This window comes from Manacus vitellinus, unplaced genomic scaffold (assembly GCF_001715985.3).
Source record: "Manacus vitellinus isolate BGI_N305 unplaced genomic scaffold, ASM171598v3 scaffold_53_pilon, whole genome shotgun sequence".
Taxonomy (NCBI): Eukaryota; Metazoa; Chordata; class Aves; order Passeriformes; family Pipridae; genus Manacus; species Manacus vitellinus.
In genome coordinates this window covers 1,222,348-1,246,514 of record NW_021940637.1, presented here as the reverse complement: position 1 = coordinate 1,246,514, position 24,167 = coordinate 1,222,348, and the positions used below count along the sequence as shown (strand labels likewise).

The 24,167-nt window shown below is 39.8% G+C and overlaps 1 protein-coding gene across 6 annotated transcripts in view; it reads right to left on the bottom strand.

Moving 5' to 3' along the window:
• The window catches only part of SCAPER (S-phase cyclin A associated protein in the ER), a 141,542-nt gene that overhangs the window by 5,662 nt on the left and 111,713 nt on the right, over positions 1 to 24,167 (bottom strand). For 4 of the 6 annotated variants that reach the window (XM_018081506.2, XM_018081504.3, XM_018081505.2 and 1 more), the window contains 2 exons: positions 17,408 to 17,645; positions 14,215 to 14,364 (listed from right to left, as the gene is read on the bottom strand). In XM_018081506.2, the coding sequence (XP_017936995.1) occupies positions 14,215 to 14,364; positions 17,408 to 17,645 (388 nt within the window). Of the gene's footprint in view, positions 1 to 14,214; positions 14,365 to 17,407; positions 17,646 to 21,300; positions 23,356 to 24,167 lie in introns of those variants that run through there. The other 2 variants (XR_001921809.3, XM_029963155.1) reach the window with 2 other exon arrangements.

The window sequence follows — 24,167 nt, the reverse complement described above, 5'->3', positions numbered from 1 at the left end:
AATATGAAAGAGCTGTGTGACCCAAAGTTGGCTTTTTGGCATAGGAGGAAGCTCCTATAAGGTCGGAACACTGTAAAACTGAGGGTCATGACTGTAAATTGTACTTGGAAAAACACAATTTTACAGGTACACACCCAGACAAGACTGCATTCAAATTAAAACCAGAAGGACAGAAAGAAGCAGTTGAGGCCACAGGAACATAAATTATAGGGATTTACAAGTTTTCAAAGCACTTTTAACAATACCTTCAGAGCACACACTAAGTTGATAATGCAGTTCAGTTTAAAAACAAGATCAACAAAGTAATAGTTTGCATTTTTTTCAGTTCACCAGTGAAAAAGACATTGAAAACCTTTCAAAGGACTGGTAGAAACGTCTTAATGCCCTTAAAGACAGAAGGAATTTTTAAAAGACAGGCAAATAAGAGACAATTAAGCACACATTCAGACACTGTTTTGAGGAAAATATTGCTGATGATTCTCAGCTTTGCTATTGGCTCCCACCCTGTAAGCGAGAGGTGCCCTTCAAGTCTGGCAGTACTGCTGAAACTTTAAATTAACCAGAGTGCTTATTACACAAATCTATTTTTCCACGGTAAATTCTGCAATCAGAAAAGTACCTAAAATCAACCATAACTGTACTAAAGTAACTACAATTGGTATTTTTGATCCAGGACAGAACAGCAGAACTCTTGATTTCTGTTTAATGGCCACCATACCCTCGACGAACAGGCAGAGGCGAAGAATTTTTTGGGAGTTTTCATTTTTCATTTCACAGTTCACTTCCTTTACCTGTCCTAAAAATGCCATGGGTAGTTAGTGAAGTCTTGCCAAACCAACAGTGCAGATACCCAAATAGCTTTCATGGAATTATTATTTCATTATCTTTTGCTTTTCAACAGTTTTCCCGCTGTGATGTTATCAACATTAAGGATAGGAAGGTATATACAAGGGTTGCTGATGTTTTAATCTGGTATTTATCACATGTGGAATCAATTTAATGATTTCAGCTCATTGTACTAATGCAGCTACTAAACCTGATACGCTATATAATGTACTCTGAAGGAAAAAAACATGAGTCACCTCTTACTGGAAAAAAACCCAACCAAATAAACCTGTAGCCGAGCACATATTCCTTGTTTCACTGTCAATGGGTGGAGAAAGTGAAGCCCAGGGCTCGACTGAGCAGATGAACAACAAAGAAAACGAAAACCTTGTACTTCTCTTTCTTGACTTTTTTTTCCCCCCCCCCCAATGTCTTGGTTTAATGATCCCAGGGAGTTTTGCAGGCCTGGGATATGGAATACTCATCTTACAAAATGCTCTAATACAAGATACAAAGTCCTTACTGAAATCCAGCTTGCCTCTCCTCCTGCCACATACTGGGATCCAGACACATTTATCTAGAATTAGCTTTTCTTGTTGCTCACTCTCTAGCCTGAAAGTCAGATATGCCTGTCAAATGTAACAAGATCCTAATTAAATCACTGCACTTCTGTACAGCCAAGCATTTAAGCACCTGCTTAACTTCAGCTATGTGCCCATGTTCCATTAATATTTGCTTGTGGTTTTCTTTTTTCTGAATTGAGATCTATTAAATTAGTCCAAGCTATTTTTTTTTTTAATCCGGAGCAGGCAACTCACATTCATGTTTGCTATGTTTCCTTTAAAAATGTTGCTTACTCTCAAAATTTTCAGATATTTATACAACCTTATTGGTTTTGCCCGTGCTTAGCTGGAATAAATTCCATCTTAGCTTAGCTTATTTATGGCTCGACATGTTCTAAATGTTAGAACAGCTCTCTGAAGACCCAAGCTATGCACAGGTAAGAGACACAGCAAATACATTTCTGCAATGCTACTTCATGATGAATTAATGAAGTTTTCCTTTGTGCTACCAGCCAAACTCAAATCCAAATCATTCTGGAGGTGGAGCCCCTGTTCCAGAGCACGGTGAGGATTCAGGGTTAGCACACCAGAAAGCACTGGCCAAAGGCCTGTCTGCTTTCAATGGAACAGGCTGCTGAGAGGGAGAGGCAAGGACAAGAGTATCTCAAATCCTCACCTTTAAGTCTAGAACCTCCCCTGCTTGGTGCCTGTCTGAATTCCCAGGTCTCCCATACCCTGCACGCTGTGCCTGCTGCCTCTGCAGCCGCCTGCCCGGCACGGTGACTGATGGGATGACCTGTGGGAACTTTTCACTGAGCAACACCTTCCAAGGTTGCCTATCAGTTATCTTCTGTCACTCCCACCAGTTTATAGCCTTCTGCAGGTCCTGCTAATTTGCCTAATCTCCAATAGCCAGCAGGTCAGGCTCTCTCCACTGCCCTACCAGCAATCCATGCTCCCGTGTGACTCTTTGGGAAGTGCACTCTGCTCTCACCAGTGCAATAATTATCCCGATCCACCGTACTGGTATTTCTGGAAGTTTATCACTTAGGAAAGTATGATTCATGATTTCTGAACTCTCTAGATGGAATCTATGTTTTCCTCACATTTACTAGGGCCAATATTCACTATATAGTGTATTGCTTGGCCATTTGCTGCAATTCCTCTCGCTGTGAAAGCCTGAAGCAGTATAAAAGTCAGTCTTTCAAAACAGACCCCAATGACAAAAGCCAGCAATATGCCACACAGCACTTGAGCAATAAGAAAGGACAATCAATCAAAAAATTAAAAGCTCCTTGTGGTATGGAACAGTAATAAAGTTGTGAGGGGAACTCATCATTCTGCTGGGAGATAAGGCTTCCCCTGTCACTTAGGGAGGGTATCTGGCTGCAGACCTGAGGCGACTGCTGGAAGGATATTCCATCCTGGATTTTCAGTTCTTCATCCTATTCCCACCAGGACAGTTCCAGCAGCCCTCCTCTCCTGCCATTGCTTCCTGGCACCTTACAAAGGAGAACTTCCCAGGCCTGAAGGCCTTTGCTAGGGAACTAATAGACCATAGGAACCCAAAACACTTGGGTGTGATTTTCCTCTGGGGAGCAAAGGGGAACGTTGCAGCTCATTTCATTTTTCAGTGATGCCCCAAAATAACGTTCTGATGCTCCTTAAAGAATGAGAATCATAGAAATGCAGCTCCTTTCCTTGTTTGCCAGGGCAAGGAGGTAACCACTGGCAGGCACTGGGACAACCTTCTCCTGAGATCTAGCAAGGGAAAGATGTTTTGGAGAACACCTCCTATTTCTATTTACATACTGTATATACATGTATTTATATTTCACTTTATCTGTCTCTGTTTTCCTTTTATCATCAATGAAAACTACAATTACTTTAAAATGCATAAGTAAGTATTTTTGTCAAAGGAGGGTAATAAAACCTTCATAACTAATAGGATCCAGATCTTTTGAATGATACAGTGATGATACAGAATGTCTCTGCAGTTACACGTCAAATCAGCTGTAAAATCTTACAGAAAATTAAAATAAGAATCCTCTAGTCTTTGAAACTATATTTTCATAATCAGGTAACTGAGTGTATAATCACCTTGTAAGTAATAAACAGGATTTTCATTGAGAAAACTAAAATGTCAGCCAGAAAGCTGAAGAATGAGAATGACTTTATGTAAAATACTGAGCAAATATCAATCAAATTGAAGTAAATTGATAATTCATATAATCATGTCATGTCATTCATACATTCATATGTTCTAATTAGACATGTAACGTAGATGCATGCTACTAATTTATCAAGAACTAGCAGTTCCATCAAATTGCCTTGTGAAGATTTATTTTAACTACGGAGCAGCATTTTTGGTGACAACCTAAGTTTCTCCTTCCAAGTTGTAAATGCACATATTTTATAACCGTAAAGCATTTAAAAAAGACAAAATAATTGAATTTAAAACTCTGCATACAACCTTCCAGAGATTTAAAGAAGATTATGGTCCCAGATTGGTTTCCCATGGCTCTATGCATGTATGTTAAATACTGTCAGATGTTTTATTACAAGTAACGAAATAAATGGTTCAATCTCAGACCAAAAACTTTTTCACTGCTTGTGTACTACGCAAGGTTAGTCCAGGATTAATGCAGAGTGGAAGTGCTGATTTTCAGAGCAATATTTAGTCTAGTTCTACTGGTGGATTTAGGTTTTCTTGTTTCACTTATTTCACTTGGACTTCTGCAGCTCTGTAAAGACATCATTCTTGTCAGTTATTTCTGTCAATATATACAATAAAACCACTGGAATTATTTTTCGAAGCAGCTAATTAATTTTCCACTTGGGAAGAAAAGAAAGCAAGCGTTTTGTCCGTGCAAGGGCGAAACAAAGAACTGAGAAGTGCTTCACTTCGGGAAGAAACTTTGGGAACAAATATATGGCTGGCATCAATGGCACAGCCACCATCCATCAGACCTGCAGGGCAGGGGGTGTCCAAATGAGAAGGTAGAGACAACATCCAGCAGCTCTGAGCTGCCAGCTGAGCCCCTGGCAGTGCCTCCCCAGATCCAAGCACAGGGATTCCTGCTTGGCACCGCTGCAGCACGGAGATAACGGGACTGACGGGGACTTTCTGCAGCCCATCGGTTTCTTTTCATCCACAGAAGAAAGGGAAAATTGATAGCAGAGAAGGGAAAAAGATTGCCAAGGAGAGAACTGAAACCTGTAGCCACGAAAACCCCAAATGTCAAGATTTGAACAAAACCTTACAAGTCATCCCAGTGCACCGTTCTTGCGGGACCAACCCCGCCCGACAGCGCCGTGGTCTCGGTTCTCTACAGTCAGGCTGATGGTTTTTAGCCATTATAGCTGAGTATTAGAAGTTGTAGCTCTTTTATTAAGTGAAAACTCAGACAAAGTTATACTAACGTGGATACAGGAAAATGGAGCTGAATTGTAACTTTGGGAAGTTTAAAACTTCCTGAAGCAAAACCTTCTTTGGCTCTTGGAGAAAAACCTGCAAATGAAAGGGTGTGTTCCACAGGTACTTACCAACAAATAGAGTGCTTATCACTGGGAGGTGAACTAACTTTCCAGAAAAACATCCTTCCCAATAGAATTTCCTTTTATTTTTATGAAACGGAGCATTAAAATGTGCCCTTCTGTGCTCTCCTGCTCTAATGTAGTTCATGTTCAGACGCAATTTTCTTAGAACAACTCAGCCTAAAAAGCTAATGGTTCTCTGAGGGGCACTCCCTGCCTTCCCTGCTATCTCGGGTGACCTGCCGTTCCAAACTTCAACGTGGCCATTATAAACATTTGGATCTTAAAGTGGTACTGTTGGTATGGGAACTACTAATGTTTCTTTTCCATGTATTTATCATTTATATAAATGTCAACCCTAATTTGCACTAAAAACTAATAACTTTATTGAACAGGAACTGTGCATCTAATTCCTGTAACAACAGTATTCCATCAAACAGTTAAATCCTTTCGTTTGATGTCAGGTTATTTATAACTTTGTAAAAGAAATAAGTCTTTATATTAGTAGTCCAGAGTTTCTCTTCAAAGTTAGATCTGCATTATTTCTTTGCTTCTATATAAACAGATCTCATACTGCCAGTATTTAATCAGCAGAATATGTCACCACTTAGGCTCTTCTTCTGTTTTAAGGTCAAGCTCTTTTCTTTCCATTTTGCAAACTCCACTATTGGCAAAGCTGTGAGCAAAGAATGCTCTAAATTCCTCCTAACATTTCTCAGCAATCAGAGCACCATTTCCACGCAAAAAGAAAGTTCCAGAATGCTACAATCAAATTTAAAAATAAGAATTTTGTCTATTTGAAAAATTCCGGTGTTTATTTTCTTAGCGTCACGTGTCAGCTTTCAGAGAGAAAGATAAGGGAGTTCAGGAATAACATTAGTCTTCCTATAAACCACATTGTAAGCGTTGTCCTTTCAGGGCTCTATGGTTTAAGCAGATTCAGGGGTGCTCTGTGCATACATAACAGGAAAAAATTATCTCAGCAGTTTTTGTGTAATCATCCTAAGACGTATGAACATTTAGGATGGGACAATGGCAACTCCCAGCACGGCATTGCAGTGAAGATGTAAAAATGTTTACCAGAAGTGGTGCTAGTGGGAAATCCAGGAGAAGAAGTTCTTTATACAAAGCTCTCGAAAAAATGTCACCCAAAATGACAACTAACAAGTCACCTGGGTTATAACAAGTGAAGTATGTCTAGATTAAATTAATCAATAAATATATGTTAAACATATATTGTAAAAGATAAACTTCATTACAACGTGATGAAAGGAAAATAGAAACAATTCTAATATGCATTGAGGGTACTTGTGAATTTAATCTATGCCCAGGCTACAGGATAAAATAGTAATCTAATATCTGAACTAGAAAAGGTATTAAGGAAAAGCCTAACTTCAGAAGTGACAGCATTTTAGCACTTGATATATTAACAAAAATGTTTAAACGTGAGGTTGCTCTTGTGTTAATCATATACTTAAGGACCTTAAGGGTATCACTTCTTTCTAAAAAATTATAAACTTCATTGTTTCCACAATAACATAAAAGGAGATTTATATATTTGTTGGCCTAATAACTTTTAATCAGAAAAGAGTTTTATACATTAAATGTATGAGAAGTACACGTATTCTGTAAGATAAAATTAAAAACCCCCACATTGTGACACATCTCAAACCCTCAGGTATTATTCTGAGCCCTGAAATGATTACAATTAGCCCGTTGCAGCCCTGCACTGTTTTTCAGTGCACTGTTTTTCATCTTCACACTTAGATGACATCTTCAGCTTTGAGGATACACCACTTATACATTTAAGTTGCTGCTTTGGGCACCATCTGAAACAAGATGATTTAAAGGGTAGAGAAGAAACAGGACCATAGTCAACAGAAGTTTAAGGAGACTATTCTATTGGCTAAGGTTTCTGCCAGCATCCCTGGTAACAGAGTTAGTTTGGGTCAAAACCCCCAGAAGGTGTGAATAATTCAAACATTACAGTCTAAAACACATAAAATCTTTTTGTATGTCTCAGAGCATTTTCTCTCTTCAAAAGCAAACATTTTCTGTCACACTCCAAAACTCTGCTCACAAGTAAGCTACACAGCCTTAGAATTAGTATTCCTAGCACATTCTGTCTTATGGCTTCCACAAGAAATCTAAAGGGTTTGTCAAAGTATCTAATCATCAGCTAAGAAGCCTGTGAAACACTGAACCATTGGACATGTTACAGAGCTGGCTGAGACAAAGCTTCAAACAGAGAGCAAGAAAATGTGCTTTCCTGCCATGAAAAATGGGCTACAGTTTACCCTTTACTAAGAGGAGAGGAAGACGAGCAAAATTTTCCACAGCACTCAATTAATGCATTTTGTTCTTTCTTTACATTTCAGTATCGCTTCCATCAAGTGTGACTTGAGCTGAACAGGACAAAACAGCTTCGGGAGACTTCTCTGGGCCTCTTGCAGGCTCCCACCCTCAGAGCAGCATCCAAGTGCTCAGAAGAACTGTCAACTGGCCGAGCCCAGCGCTGTGAACACAGAGCAGGCCGGCGTTCCCTCTGCATGGGGCCGGCCACGCCGGGGACAGGCAGCGCGGTCGGCAGAGACTTGGGAAACTGAGAGTTTATGGCAGGAGCACAGGGAGTTCCCTCACACATGAGGCGAGACAGACAATAGCTCACAAGGCCCGATTAAATATTTGCAGGCTTTAGACTTTGTTTTAAATTTCTGTGTGAACTGTAATTCTCACGCAGGGTGGGAGGGGGGCAGAAGGACGGCGGGCGTTGCGCAAGCTCCGGCTCCATCCGCGCCACCGGAGCGCCACCGGCCAAACCCGGAGCGGCCCAGGCCCAGGTCTGAGCCCAGAACAAACTGCTTATTGAGCAGGGTTACACCAAACTGTGTGGTGCTTTTTCGTGTGGACAAAGTTCCACTGGGGATTAAGCTGAGGCCACCAAACTCCTTTTAGCCCCGACCCAGGAGTAAGATTAGAACGTGGCTCTGTGGAGGCAGCATTAGCTGACTGCTCTCTCTCTTCCTCTCTGAGCAGACTGTATTTTAAGGTTGTTGAAAGCACTGGCTTTGATGACACCGGGAGATAAGTTTATTCTTTTGTGTTTACAGTTTGAGAATAAGACAATACGATAAATCCAAACGCGCTCATTTCTCACACTTATTCCTACACACTCTCTCTTCCCCTCCCTACAGGAGTCAGCCAGCCCACCATGAACCGAAACTAAACGCACTTGATTTCACATTAAGTCTTTGCTCATATTAAATTGCCTTCCCCACATCCTCTCAAAAAGCAAAATAGAAAAAAACTAAACCGGGATGCATTTCGGAGCGTTGGAAATGCAATTAAGATGTGACACACGAAATGTGCAGCCCCAAATGCTTGGGCTGTATTTGCTTTGCTTTGTCATGGTTCATTCTTAGAAAAGAAAAGCTTTATCAGTAAGCTCAAACAACAAAGGTGTCTGACAAATTACCTAAGAGGCGTCCCCGCTTTTCCCTGACTGCCCAGACAGGAATGCCATCCTTCCTGAAGACACTGCTTCACTTAAGTGAATTTATGTGGTCTGAGGAGCAAAAGCACACATTACAGAGCTGGCTTAATGTACTCCGCTTTAACGTGGGGAGTTTAATCCTTAGGGGATTTTTGTTCACAGGCTGAAGTGCTTCTAAATGGGAGTCAGGACTACAACTTCACATGAATCACTCGCTTGCCAAAATCAGCTATTTCACAAAATTTACCGGGCGTATTTTTTGTGCGGACCTATAAAGCTTTAAAAGGTCAGGGTTGTGCTTTTCTAAGGTTTAAAGAAATAAACCCACAACCTCAACATGAAATCAATACTCCTAAAAATCCCTCTTGAGAAGAAACTAAGAAAATCAGAATTAAGTAATTTCGGATACTATTTACTTACAGATAGGGATGTTAACTACAAGGTAACTTCCAATTCCTGCATCTTCACTCCTGTGCTGTGCTTTCAAAAACTCCACCTACCAGATCAAAACTGTTCCAGTCCCTCCATAGCCCCAAAAGCAACACAAATAATGAAACTTTAATGATGGCCTTTAGTAAACAACCCATATGGAAACTCTACGTAATATTTTTATAACTTCCAAGTTTTCCTGTCGACTTCTGATTTTGACAGTTTTTCCATTTAGGAGTATTTTTCTTCCTCCACGCTAACACTAGAGGAAACTGGCCACATACTGAAACTCAATATGCACTAACTCTGTCAAAAGCACAAAATAATTTCCCTACCAAAGGTCACTCCTAATCTAAAGTCACTCTGTAAGTGTCCCTTACAGCCCAACAGTGCTTCCAACCACAGTCAGGATGAATGTCACACAGATATATATGAGTGTGATACACACTGGGGGACAAGGGTGCTGCCATTTTATGACACAAGTAAGACTTACCACACACAAAAAGGGAAGAAAATATAACTATAAGTCAATCATTTAATAAAAAAGGGAAAAGACAATCTTGATATGAAGCCTTTCCTGGGGAATAACTGCCATGCTTTGTGTGCTGGGAATGAGTGATAAATTCCATGATCCTTTTGGAACTGTGCCTACCATAAAATATTTTAGTTTCTTTAAACATTATATTTATACCTGTGATAGTGCTGTGTGATGTTTTATATATTTAACATGGGAGAAATTCCTGTTAGAAAACATCCTGCAATCTTACTGTTCCTTGCTCCTTTAACTGGAGCTAGCTGGGATGCCTGAAACGTATTTTGCAATAAGTTTTCCACATCTATACAGCAAGGAGAAATTTCTAGTAAGTGATTGATACTATTAAATCTAATGCCATTTGTTTCTATTTTCAACACATGGATTATTAGATATTAGCATTTCAATTATTTATAAGTTTATAATAAGTATAACATACTATTCTTAGTGAGCAGAAGTGTCCAGGGATAGAGGGTTTGGAGGGACAGAGAAATAAGTGAGACTTATGCAACTGGAAGACAAACTTTTGGGGGATGAAATTCCTTTTTGAAAGACACGTGGTGTGTCTTCAAATTTTTCCAAAAACTTCTGAGAAAAGTTTTTACTTCTATTTACAAACCTTAATTTCATAATTATGTTTTGAAAAGCTGCACACACTTTCCTACAGCTCTTTCAAAGAGATCTGGTTTTGCAATCTATTAATAGTATCTTTTAGAATTATACAGTTCCATATCCTACAAGTCCCCAAAGTTAGTGGGATTCTCCTAAAGGACTCTAAATACACTGTGTGCCAAAACCTGGGAGAACAAAAGCTATTTTTATTTAAATAAAGAGATAGCAATGCAAATGAGCAATGCAACTTCTTCTGGAGCCTGTCAGACAAGATCCTCAGTCTGAGGATCTGATTTGTGAGGACTTTTCAGATGAAAAATATCCCCTAACTGCAATGAATATGGAAAGATTTCTATTCCCAATGCAGCAATGTGAAAGAAGCCAAATCGTCTGTCATTCGTGTTAATTTAATTACAGGGCCACATTCAATTATCCAATATAATATGCAAATGAGGTGAGTTGACAGCACAGGGTAATTATATTCATTATACTAATTAAATCAAACAACGAAAGGGAATAAAAATGTAATGAAATAGGAGGATATTTTTAATTAACAAGAACATTTTAATTAGAAACTGTAATTCTACAGTCTGATATAGCACGGCTGGCTATTGAAAGATTGGACATTATTTTTATTATGCAGTTTAGTTTTATGTGTCTATCCTTAGTACCATGGGACCCGTTTTCGTATGGTGGTAGATTAAATGGTGGCCAAAAAAAGAGAATCCCTTTTCCTTGCTCATAGTTCATGCAGAGCAGCTGCCTAATAAAGCTGTGGCACAATTACAGAACCCTCTGTGAAGCCCAGGCTGTCTGGCTCTGTAGTAAACACAAGTTCACGTGCCGATACAAAACAGACAGTGCAGCCCGGGCTGCACTGCTGACGTTGGGCCATTTAAAATATTAAAGAAACACTCCCTGGGTTTTGAAATTTTCAGTTTCATAACTGATTTATTTCTTCAGCGACAGCAGCTGCCCTGGGAAAGCTTTATGAATGTTAAAACAAAATAGGAAAAAAGGAAAGGAATATTACTAATATATTATATGTGGGCAGAGTCAGCAAAATCAGTCTTTTTAAAATAAACAGAGCAAGCACTATCAAAACACTTAGGAATGTGTTCCTTAGGAATCCATTGTCCTCACTGCTCCTCAACAGAATCATTGGGCCTGGACCAAGAGCCAGCCGTGGTGAAAACACCAAGTGGGAGCCCAGCCACTGCCTCCCTGTGCGTGTGAGGGACTCTCCGGGAGGCCCCCTCGGATTCTGGGCTCCTGGAAACTGCAGGGAAATGGGAATCTCAAAGCCATACAACAGAAAAAACCCTCTCCTTTTCAATTTGCCACTCAGCTAAACATAAAGACTCTTACAGCCAGTGCAATAAATGAAGACAAACCTATGTTACGTTAAGTGACTGGCACACGATGCTCTCGGAAGATTTTGTTCTATGAATGTGAAATATTTAGGAAATTGCCCTTTTATGATTTTGACTGCACAGTGGTAATAGTTCACTTACTTAAATCACAGTACTACTACAGAAGGTCAATGTTGAGGTTGACAGGCTGTAAAATTTCCTTTTTAGAAATCTATCTATTCTCCAAACTGGGGAACTGCCTTTTTTTTTTTTTAATAATTAATGCCTTTTTTGCTTTATTCCACTACGTTGCTTTGGATATTTATCCATTGATGTGGGTAGACAAAGGAATCACAAAAGAGATACTGAAAACTAAACAACTGTTTGACCTTTTTTGTTTGGAGTGTTGAAAGGACTGAAAACACACCTCTGTTTGTAATAAGGAATACAAATTTAGAGAGGGAAAGACTTTAACCTACAAAGATTTCCAAACAAATGCACATTTGACTGCAAGAAGAACATGAATCTGCTTTGAAATATGTCAGTTATTGACTCAGTTCAAGTTGGTTCAAATACTAAATAAACAGAACTATCTGGCTTTATGGAAATTTGTTTTCATAGCTCGAGTCTAGTGTATCTATTTTTATTACACTGTTCTTGCCAGGAGTCCAAGCCTACTATTTGAAAACTTTCACTGTGAGACCAATTTTTTATTTTTAGTAGGATAATAACGACGAAAGAAAAAAAATTGGAAGCTCATAACATAATAAAAAATTAAACCATAACTGAATGAATAGAAAGCACTTCCCTTTGCATGAAAGGCAGTCTGTCTTTAGTGGAAGTCACAACAGCAACAGTACCTGAAAATAACGGCTGTAAGCAAGTCCTACTGCTTTGCCTGGTAGTAATAGGAAAATTGCTTCCTTCCACTAAAAAACTTTCCCTCTATTTTGCAAGTACATGAATGAGGAACGCTTCAGTTTCTTAAAAACATTTTTTTTTTTAAATAAAAAAGCCAAATCAAAATGCCACTTCCTCAGTCAAAGACTTATTAATGAGGAATATCAGAAATAACATAAAAAAGTGAAGCACATCATGGTATCTCTTGAGACAGTACCTCTAAAGCAAACCACCCTAAAAGACAGCTTTTAGGGTATGAAAAGGACTGACATACTACGGCTGTTCAATCAAAGCCCCGAACTTGATTCTCAGAGCTGCATAAACCACCTTTAAATCTTGAAACGGGGCAGATTAGTGATTGCACATGACCTCAAGCCCAAGTGCACATGCTGAAGGCTCCAAGACCCTTCCAAATCCCCATCTGGGAAGCATGTCCTGCCTCTGGATGGCCCATGGCAACCCCCAGCCCCAGCCAGCTGCTGCCATGGCCCGGTGCCCACTCCCCACGGTCGGGCCTTCGCCCTGGGGCACCGACAGCGACGGGCACTGCAGGCTGGAGCTGCTGGTAGGAAATCCCTCTTCTGCACTGTTCCTGGCACGTTTGTAGTGGCGAATCCTCCACGCAATGAATCACATCTGTTGGTACTTGTGTGCCAGAACAGAAATTTTTAAACTGCAGAGAAAAGACAACACAGTTTGCTGGCCCTTCTGGGTGCCAGCTCGACCCGTCAGGCAGCACAGGGACTCAAAATGGCAGCAACATCACATGGATTTAAAAATGGTCATATTAAAGTGCTGCCCCCAGTCAGCTCCAGATCCTGAGTGGGATTTGGTCACACAGGGCAGGAAGGTTACAGGATCTTCCCTCCAGCTGTGGCCAAAGCCACAGAAACATCACTACAGAATTATGTAATACTTGTGACAGCATTGTCTGCTTTAAGATATGACAGTGTTCCAATTATAGTCAATAACTATAGAGAATTTCTAAGTCTAAGTTTCTCAACTATAGTCAAGAACATTGAGCAGCTTTTCTCTAAACCTTCACTGAAAAGTTTTACCACTTACTCCTTCTGCTCATCAGCTGAACTGAGGGCACTGAGCTCCTCATCCCGAACCCCTACCCCAAAATTTGAGCAAAACCAGGAAGCAGGTGGTAAAAGTATGGAGAGAGAACACCGTGAGTAACTCCACAAGATACAGCATCCAACTGAACCATACCCAAGATGTGGGCACCACAATGCAGTATCTACACACTCAGAGTCAGGTTCACATACTCAAAAGTGCCAATGCCAACCTCTGCCCTGCCCAATACATTCTGAGATGTTACATATAAGCTGAGGAAACCTGGACATTTTAAAGACTAAAATATTTGAAATCTTTTTGGAGGTTTGTGTCTGGATTATTTTATAAGCAAATAAGAGTGGTCAGAGAATCCACTGGCAAAAGTGGACACAGTCAGGGAAGCTAAAGGGCAACTCCCACTGTCTGTTGGACAGGGTATTTTGGTTTACTACTGAAAGGATTCAAGGAGAAGAATGGTTTAAACTTAAATAAGCACACAGGCAAACAGGGAGATGGCTACATTGGCATCCAAGGACAAGTCTTCATGGCAGAGTAGCTTAGTTGGTTTTAAAAAGAGTACCACAACCATCTGATCAAGCTGACATGAAGCTAACTTGGAACTAAGAATATCAGTTTCTAAGTATACCTTGGCACAGAGCAAGGCTAGTCAAAATCAGTGCAATGTCAGCATCCTTGTCTGCATAAGAACAGGGACTTTGCTTATGGCCACATAAAATTAATGCCTTTGTCTTAAGATACAACTTCAGTTTCTCTTTTGCAATCACACACTTCGTGCTCAAACGAATCCTGAGCGCTTCAAAACCAATGCTGAGGAGATTAGTTTTCTGGAGGGAACCATGACTAAATGTGCCCCTGATAACTTCTGATCCCATTTGCCATCTGCCTTACCTGGTTATCTGCGTTGTTTACAGTGAAATAGCCCACACAGACAATGACTTCGTGCAGCAACCCCTCACAGGTGTGCTGGGAGCAGTACCACAGCAGGGAGCTGATGATGTGCCGGAAGGCCAGGGACAGTCCTTCAGCACCCACAATCGACTGGAAAAAAGGCCAAGAAACACAGATTACACTCTAGCAGTATGTCCTAGAACTTGTTAGAATTGTATACACATCAGCTGCACCCTTCTGGGTTTTCTCAGTACAGACTATGCTTTTTTGTTGCAATGGCTGCAGGGGACAGAATCTCTTCTTCCAGTCACTTCACTTCCAGTCACTTATCATTCACAACTGGACGATAACATTAAAAGCCACAAAAGCAAGAATAAATTCAAATTTTCAAGGCACACTGGAAAAATTGGATTCTGCTTAGTTGACATTCAGTGGAGCCTTAGTCTGACCGTTCCATTTGATATACACTACATGTTCCAGGAAAACTTAATGTTAATAATATTTCGTAGGAATAAGCAAAAGAAACCAAACCATCTTCATTTCTGCAACAGAGCAAAATGCATTTCTTCTTAATAACTCATGTTCTGAATGGAATACAATGATTAATAACAAATAATGAATTTTCAAACATTAAAAAAACCTAGAAACATCCAAAAGGAGAGAACACTCAGCTGTAAAGCTTCTTGGGATGTTTTTTAAATGTAGGCAAATTGCTGTAACGTGGAGATTCAGAATTAGATTTTATCTGCGCAGCCTACAGCCTCTATTTAATAAACATGTCAAACAGACAGAGCGACACAGGGTCAAAGGGGAAAACTAAAGCACAAGGAATGAGCATGACAGTCTCCTAACTCTAATGAAACAGCAGTGCAAGCCTGTGAGAAAATCTCTTTCATTTCAGAGTTTTCTTCATTTTCTACCTTGTAGCCTGTGCTAAGTACATGTACATAAATCCCAGGCTGTAGCATAGTTTAGTCTTATCGAACTCCAAATCTACCCAGCAAAAGTAGAATCCCTGACAATTAAACCAGACTCAGCTGTGGATACCTTCCACCTTGAACCTCAAGCATTCTGGTAAGTCAGTATATTTTCAACATTTAATGCCCAAAACAGCCACCATTTACTGCTTTACATCCTGTAAATGCCGTGTTCTCAGGTCCACCCTTATTTAATTAGTGCTGGCCACGCATGCTGTGACCCAGCACTCTGGGTTTAACCTTCCCTGATAACAACAGGTCAAAGGGCACCTGAGTTTGTGTATAAAAGTTAAACTAATTTTTCAAGGAAACTATGCTTCCTTTTTAGCCAGAATTAATATCAGCTCAGGACCCTGCGTTGTTTCTCACTACCATCTTTCAATTGTTTAGATTGTCAAATCAAATGAAATATATACCCAGGAGCCATCTGTGCTAATACAAACTCTAGAATACCAGACCTCTTCTGTTAATCAAATCCCCCTATTCTACAGTCCCACTAATAAGTGATAAAACTATTCCTTGGAGATAATAATCAGACAGTGCACAAACGGGGCTTTTCCCTCTGCTGTCTGCCAGCCTGCTCTGGCCCACAGGGTCAGGATGGACAGCCAGCTGCCTCAGGTGTGTTATTTTTAACATTACAGGAACAAATCACATTAGTGCATTGAAAGGGAGAGCTGCTGAGGCTGCACCAGTGTGCCTGTCCCTCACAAACAGCACGATGCTACAGCTCAGACCAAGCTCAGGGGTTCCTCCTGAGCGAGCCCTGTGCCGGGGAGCTGAGGGAAACATCTCACACTGGTTGGGTTTGCACCCTTCATGCAGCATTTTATGTAGAACAAACTAATGGTTTATTATAAATGCTGAGATATTATGGCACTGATAGAGGGATAAACACAGGCAGTGTAAGCAGAAGATGGTGTTTTAAAAATAATTTTTAAATCTCGGGATTTAAAAATCTTGGGCCACCAGGGAGAAGCCCTTCAGCCAGCGGGATCTGCTGGAGCTCCCCTGGAAGCTGCACCTGTCCCAGTTCAAACCTGACTCTGGCACGTACCTGTAATACCTACAGCAACATATAAACAGCCAGTGTCAAACCAAGAGGTACTGAGCAAGGGGGAGGAGAGAACTGCTTTGGTACCCCTTGATTTACAGAAAGAAATTGGAGTCAATAGTGTGTGTAAGGGCTGTTTTACATGAAACTCCAATAAATATCCTGTTATGTCCCCATAAAGAAACCCTGACTGGACTGGATCCTGCAGCTGCATCCATACAAATGAACACTGCTGCACAAATGGCTTGTTGCTGTTGTTAAAGATACTAAATGGACTGAAAACCAAAGGCAAGAAACACAAACTGAAGGAGACTTAACATCAAATTCTTCACTTGTGCAAAGCTCTGAGTTTAGTGCATTTCAGATGGAGTGCGTGGTACAATTTACATACCAACTACATATTAAAAGAAACCTGTTCTGATGAATTGCATAAGATTGATGCTGCTAAATGTGTTTTCAAAGCAATGCTTTTTGACACGTGTTTTATATTAACAATACAACTTTGCCAATTTATCTGAGAAATATACCAGTATTTGTATTTTCTTTGTACAGCAAAATGATTCCTTTACACTTGAACTCTGTTCACAGGCAAAGGTAAGCAGAGACTTACCTTTCTAGGTATTTTTTTTTCATTTTTTTCTCTAATTAAAATTACAAAAAGTTAAACTTACAATTTTGGTCAATAAAATTTTGCTTGGATAAAAAAAATTGGTATCAAATGATTTTCAGTTTCAGTTGCACAATCTTAAAGCAGGTGGCCACTGAAAGCACTGGAAAATGGAAATTGTGGTTATACTACAAGCCAATCTTTTCACAGTAGAAAAATTTTTATTTCGTGCTTTTGATAAAAAATTTTCTTTTTACATTTTTGGGACTCATTAAATATAAAACACAGTACAGCAGAAGCAAGTAAAAAGAAGCTAGAAGATGTAATGGATTAGATTTAGCATTTCATGTATTCTAAATTTTCGCTTTTGATTAAATTCGTTATCCACAGTTATATGGTGGAAATAAAAACAGTTACAAACTTTATGCACAAAACCTAAACATTTAATTGTGAAAGTTCCTTCAGTAACTAAGATCTTAGAGACAAAACTCAGTCCAGAGGTATAGTCAATAATTAACATTTGCATACTAAGAAAAGTTTTAAAACATGTGTTACCTGGAAGGCAGGCAGGTCAAGCACAGCAAAGCTATTGAAGAAACGTAAACTCTGAATGGCAACCTGGACTGTGTTGGTGGCATAGCTGTCTTTAGGACTGGCTGTGTTTGGATCTGCAATTGTCCCGTGGAAAAGAACACAGTACAGCATATGCAAAACTCCAACCAGATCTGTAGCCTGAAGAACTGCTGTTAGTCCTGTGGGGTCCTGGCGTGTGTTGTCAAAAATGTTCCAAGACCTGCCAAAAAACATCGAGCCGGCTGAGGAGGAACTTGCCCGGGATACAGCACGTGTTAGAAAAGCAGTAAACTGGTAACAAGGAAAAAAAACCAATGGCTAATGTGTCAAGAAACCACAGCACTTCCAGAAAATACTTTCAATAATTAGGGCACCATCTCACACCCTCTAATTGCAGTGCTACTGTGTTGTTCAACATCTTTCTTCACATCCTGGGGCTTGTGCTCGAAACCAGCGCGAGAACAAAGATCTGACAGCTCTGAAGTTGGAAGCCTGGGGGCACTTGGGGAGCACTTTAGGGGCTCCAGGCAAGCCCTGTCTCAGGTCAGTAGCTTACACTCACCTTTCTTGCTTGCAGTAGCAGCCAGGAGCGTGGGGGAACTCCCTGGAGCCCCTCAGTGCCGCATGACGGGCTGCAGGCACGGGAACAAACTGCCTACCTAAGGAGCAAAGTTACTGGGAACAGATGATCTTAATCAAATAGCTCTGCAGGAATGAAGTAGCTGTGCAGTAAGAAAACACACTACTTCTTATTTAAGTCAGATGCTGTTATGGGAGAGTGCACAGGGCAGCAAAACACAACTAAGCATGAAACGCTCAAGACAAACCAGCACAGCTCGTGCACGTGGGAACTGGGTTTCTCTTCCACCTTTTGGGTATGCACATCAAATAATGGGGAAGGCTTTTGGTTATCTAGGATATCAGCACAGACAGGCAAATAACCCAGGATGCCCTTTCCATTCTCACATCCAAACTTTAAAAAGCACTTAACATAACCCCTCCATGATTTGTACTGCTTTAGTTTTTTCACATTATTAATAATCCAAAAGATGATGCAGGACAATGACTACTAAGGAAGACTCAGATTGTCTCTACCCTGGAGGCTAAATAACATGTGGGAGGCAGGCAAGTACAAAATAAAGCCCAAAAATAATTCAGCAAGTTTCATATACTCAGAGTTCTAATTCAAACCCATCACGTAAATTACCCAAACTTACACAAACTTCACTTTGGAAACACATTTAGTTGATACTGGTAATCAAAGGAAACACTAAAACATTAAGATACAGTGAACAGTAACACTGAAAATATGCTACATCAAAATCTAGCCCTTATCTACTACGTCTCCATCTTAAAAAAAAAACAACAAAAAACAAAGAAAAGGAAAAGAAAAAAAAGAAGGAAGTGTCAATATCGAAGATATTATTCTTTTTTATAATTAAAGGAAAACATGACAGGTGATAAGAGAAAATATTATAAAAACCCAAATGAATGAGGATATTTTTCTCTTTTATAACAAATAAAAGCAAAGGAAAAGGGAAAGTAGTGGAAACTAGAACCACTTTCTGAAATACTCTGCAACAGTGAAGACCAGACACGCAGAGGCCTCAGAATATTCCTGTTGACCAGAACCAGTAAAGAGCTTTCCCTTGACTAGAACAGCTCTAAATAATCTCTTCTGTATCTGTATCAGAAGCACCTCACACCCCTCTGTTACAGACACTGCTCTGGCTCCAGTGACGTTTCAACACAGATCCCAGGCAGGCTGACTATTCCTGCTTTTTACAATACAGACACTTGTCTTCAACAGAGCAACTAACCCATGAACTCAGCAACTACCAACTTTTGGCAACCACCACCTTGTTCTGTTGTTTTCACTTTTTCTAGTGAAGCAAATAAAGCAGGTAAGAAAGCACTGCCTCCCCCAACCCAAAGTCTGTTCACGAGAGTTTCTGTTTGTAACAGCACCCCCTCGCTTCCTTGGACTGAAGGGAAAAACAGGCAGAGCAGGGTAATGAACCTGCCTTCTCCATGTCCCAGAGGAGCCCTAAGCCCAGGGGAATACAACAGGACAGTATTTGGGTTGTACTCAACTTGCTCTACTGGCACCCCTCTGCTTCCATCACTGTCTGCTCATATCTTTACCTTCACAAAGCAGTTGCTCAGATGACTCACCTCTGCTTTTCACCAGTTGGATCACACGTGCAGGGAGTGATCTTACCTGAAATTAGCACTTATGGGTACAATTTCTTTCTGAGTTATTTCTATTTACAGTCTGTGAATGTTCAATGCTACTGAAAAAGCTTTTAAGCACAGTGTCCTCTGCTGCTAGCTCCAGGATCAATGCCCCAGTCCTACTCCTGAGATACCTGTGCTGTACAAAACCCACTCCAGACTGCAGAAGTAGTTCACAAGTCTCTGAAAGAAGCAATCAGATCTTTAGTGAAACACAGTAAGAACAAAAGAAATGTAGCTGTGTCTGTTTTCCGTAAGACATTAAGATTTACTCCATAAAGAATAAAAAGTAGAAAAAATACTAGAGTTCTAAGTGTGTTTGGGTGGGGCTACACTGCACAACAATTTATGGCATGGTTTTCCTCTTCCTACGCCTGGAATCCATGGCCAAAGTCTTCATTTTGAAGCTCTGTGGTCTTTAAGTGAGTGTGTGTGAATGGAGTCAGCAGAGACACTTCCTGAGCCATCACCTGGCCGTGCCAGCTGTGCCTTTAGGCAGATTCCTGCTGCACAGTTCCAAGCCCTGCTGGCACAGAACCTGGCTGCAGAGCCAGACGGGATGGCTGCAAAAGGAGGGAGAGCAAACAGGTCTGGGACCACCATGGTTACAGCTTTGCTTTGTGTGTCTGTGGACTCCCCAGTACTCCTCACTTCAAAATACCTTCTGATGTCCAATGATTTATTTTGCAGGATGCAGTAGCCAAAATGTGCTAACCATCACTTAACTCCTCCTGAGTGACCAGAATGTTTATTGCCACAGGGATCACATGAGAGCACAGCTCATCTTGCCAACCAGTATTTCTTAATTTCAATCTTAACTTTTTCGGCAGTATAAAACAGAAAAGAACACTCACAGTCAAATGATAACCCCAAATTAATTACTGCATATGATACCTCACAGAATTTTTTCTGACTGTATGCAATGAGAAGATTGACCAATTTTACCAAAGGTTAAAGTCAGCTTGCTTTCAACTCTCACTCCATCATTATTTTTAAACAATTCCATATGAAAAAGCTTACATTGCTGGATGAAATCCTTTTACCATTTTTTGCTGCTCTGGAGCAGAGAATGAATCAAAATATACATAAAAAAGTCAACTGTAAAATAGCTCAAAATGCAAACATTATTTTTTTCACAGAAAAGACCAAAAATTTCAAAGTTATACCACAGGACAAAGCTGCTAAAAAGAAATTAAAAATCTCTCTGCTAGACCTGATGGAACGAATGAACTGCCAGAAACATTTATTTTTGATGTTGCCTGTATTATGGTTCATGGGTATATGAACAGGCCACTGGTTCCTGTTGGGTTGAACTGTCAGTTACAACACTTTAAGCCTAAGTGTTTACAATAAAAAGGTAAAAGATGATATTCATACTCACTGTGGGCTTTAAAGTATCTTTAAAAAATCTACACGAGATGTCGGAAAATAAAGCACAAACTTTTCCATTTGGTACTTTGAGTGATTTTGGTCAAGTCTGTACAGCAGTGCATTTCACACATTTATCAGTCCACCTCAAAGGAAAGCCCAGTGAAAATTCAGTGCTGACTGAGAGGACAGACTGAAGTAAAAACCCCTAAAAATCTTCACAACATAAGATGACAATGTCCCGCCAGAAAACCAGGTTTTAGGTAACTGAAATTCAGAGAGGAGATTCCTGTAGCTGTGCTTCCTTTTAATTCTCCTGTTTAAAGAAGCTTTGTCTCTGTGTCTGTGACAGCTGCCAAAGTAAAATAGTCACTACGGACAAAACCCCCTCAATTAATCCCTGGAGGGAAGCAAGACTTACCGGATTTTTTACATTGGCTGATATAGCTGGGAAAACAGACAGGCTTTCAAACTTTACCAGTCTTTATATTTAACATAGAAAAACAGGCAAATATTTATATTACGGTCAAACAACCTGCAGGTTCTTAAAAAAAATAAAGTTTTCATGAAATGCAGGGAATTTTCATTAGGGGTCACCATTATGATTTTCAGCTTCGGCCATCCAGGAGTCTCAGGAATTGGTACGGGGTTTACGACTCACAAAAAAGGTTTAAGAATTTAAAAACATGGATATATTCATCACATGAAAGAAAGATACTAAACAGTGGTACTTCATTGCTTAAAATACACCACTATTTATTAAAAACAGGAATTCAATACAGCTTGATGAGAAACAGCATACTCTGCAGAACAAGTATAAAACTACAATTTCTCCAGGCTTCAATAGGAGCAAACTGTTTATATCTGAAAATATATTGTTTTAAAAACTGACTGAGCTAACAAGCAGACAAGCCTCTCCAAGGGTATACATTGTAATGTTTGTATATTTGAAATATATACTCCTGATTAAAAACATGGAGCAAAATGGCAACACGAGTTTTCAACAGGCTTAGAATATAATCTGTTGGGGTTTTTTATTGTTAGGATTTAAAAACTATCATCGGTACTTTTTGCTTTTAAATTATTCTATTTAGAAAGAGATGTCAAAATAAAGAGGCAAAATAATAATAAAAAAAGAATAAAGAAGCATTTAGCACCTATCAGACCCTGTTACAATTCACACTGTCAAGGTAGGGATTGCACTGCTGCGTAAAAGCGATGATGTGAAACCTTTTAGTAATTTCAGGAACAAGTTTTAGGTACTTTAGTACTTGCTGGAGCTGCTGTCCCCTGGAAGTGGTGAGAAGCACAACCAAGGTTCAGACAGACCTGCATCTGATTCGCCATCCAGCAGCCAAAACAGACATTATCTTAATTACTGTAATAAAACCGAAACCAGACCAGCCTCCTTCCTTGCGTATCTGTGAAACAACAGTCATGGTTTCCCAGGATCAAACCCTGAATCTGAAGCTTTCTGCCATTGCATCTTGTAATCCACAACTGAGTTAGCTGTTGACACAGGTTTATATATATTCCACACTGGTTTGAGATAACATAGAACAGTAACAATTTAGTTACTGCACTGCTCCCACATTCTATTTTCCCAGATTAACAAGGGAGCTTGCAGACATTTCTCACATCAAGAAAACAGCAAAATTTTTAAACAGCTTATGTCCCAAGAAACTACATAATTTGAGGGACTATTATTTGCAATATTCTCCTTATGCACAACTCACTTTCCTCCTTGCCATGTGTGTTATTGCTCTCCACTGTCCCGCTCTTAGAGAGAACGTTCTGCCTTTGTGATTTACCCTTACACTACTGCTGATAATTTCCTCCTGCTCTTTGCATTAACTCTGTGGTCAGTATGAATTTATTCACTCATACTAATGGGCAAAAGTGAAATAAGGCACTGACTATAGTCCTCCATAGAGTAACAACTAAACTTCTAGGACAGGAATCTTAGTTCCAGAGAATTACAGGGGAAAAAGGCATCTAGACTTGATGAACACTGGGAAAGACAGGAAAAGACAGGAACATAAGCAAAATCCTTGCTATGCTGAGGAAGGACTTGCCATATAGATTTTTACCTAAGTCTTCACTCCTGATTTTAGGGAAAGCTGAGCTAGGGCAGCATGGCCATACCTTTATTAATGCTCCTTGCATTCCATGCCTGCTCATTGTTTTCTGTCCTGTGGGTACAAGCCAAGCACATTTCATATGTGTACTCAGGACTCAAGGGCCCAAAATAGGCTTTGTATCTCTCATATTTACATTAACACACTCTGGAAAACAGGGCTATCATCCTGAACGTTGCTACTGGACATCTGGAACTGGACACAAATTGCAAGAGATTTATATGGCCATATAAACCACTGTTATGCTGTAGATAGTCTATTTAATATTTTGCTTTATTTCAGGTTAATAAAAATGTCTCTGTTGTCAATTCTGGCTACTGTTACTCTTAGGGGTGAGCAAACAACAGTTAAGCACTATTATGGACACAGTTTTCAAGCCTAAGTATCAAATGTCAGGTTTATCTCCTGCTCGGCAGAGAGAGCTCAGTATTCAGACATGCTGCATTTTACCATCTCTCACTACATACAATAAGGGACAATACCCTGTTTTCAGCTCTCATACAACTTTTTAACTCATCAGGGAGAAAGCAGCTTTCACTTCCACTGATAGCAATGGATCCAATACAGCATCAGAAATATGGGATTTCCAGTTGGAGGTCTCAAGTCACCCTCAGTGACTCTCACTGTGTAACAGAAGAGGGCACAGAAATTACAAAATGAGATTAAATGTGGTTACAAGTTCTTAAGGTTTTCAACAAACGATCTCTCATATGTATTACACTGTTTGAAAACTGTGCTTTTACATCCATAGCAAAACTTCAATTACAAGAATCAATCAAGCATTTATTAGCCAGTATCAAAAATTATCATTTGAGAAATAAGATCAATATCAAAGTTAAATCTTTTTAAAATATCTTGATCAGTAATGAAAAGAAATTCCCTCTCTTATACTAGGATATGTTTATAACAGACTGGATGGATTTCCTTATTTCAATAACATTTTATGATTTTAAAATTGAGAATCCTCCAATTTATGTTTCTACATTAGTAAGATTTTGGAT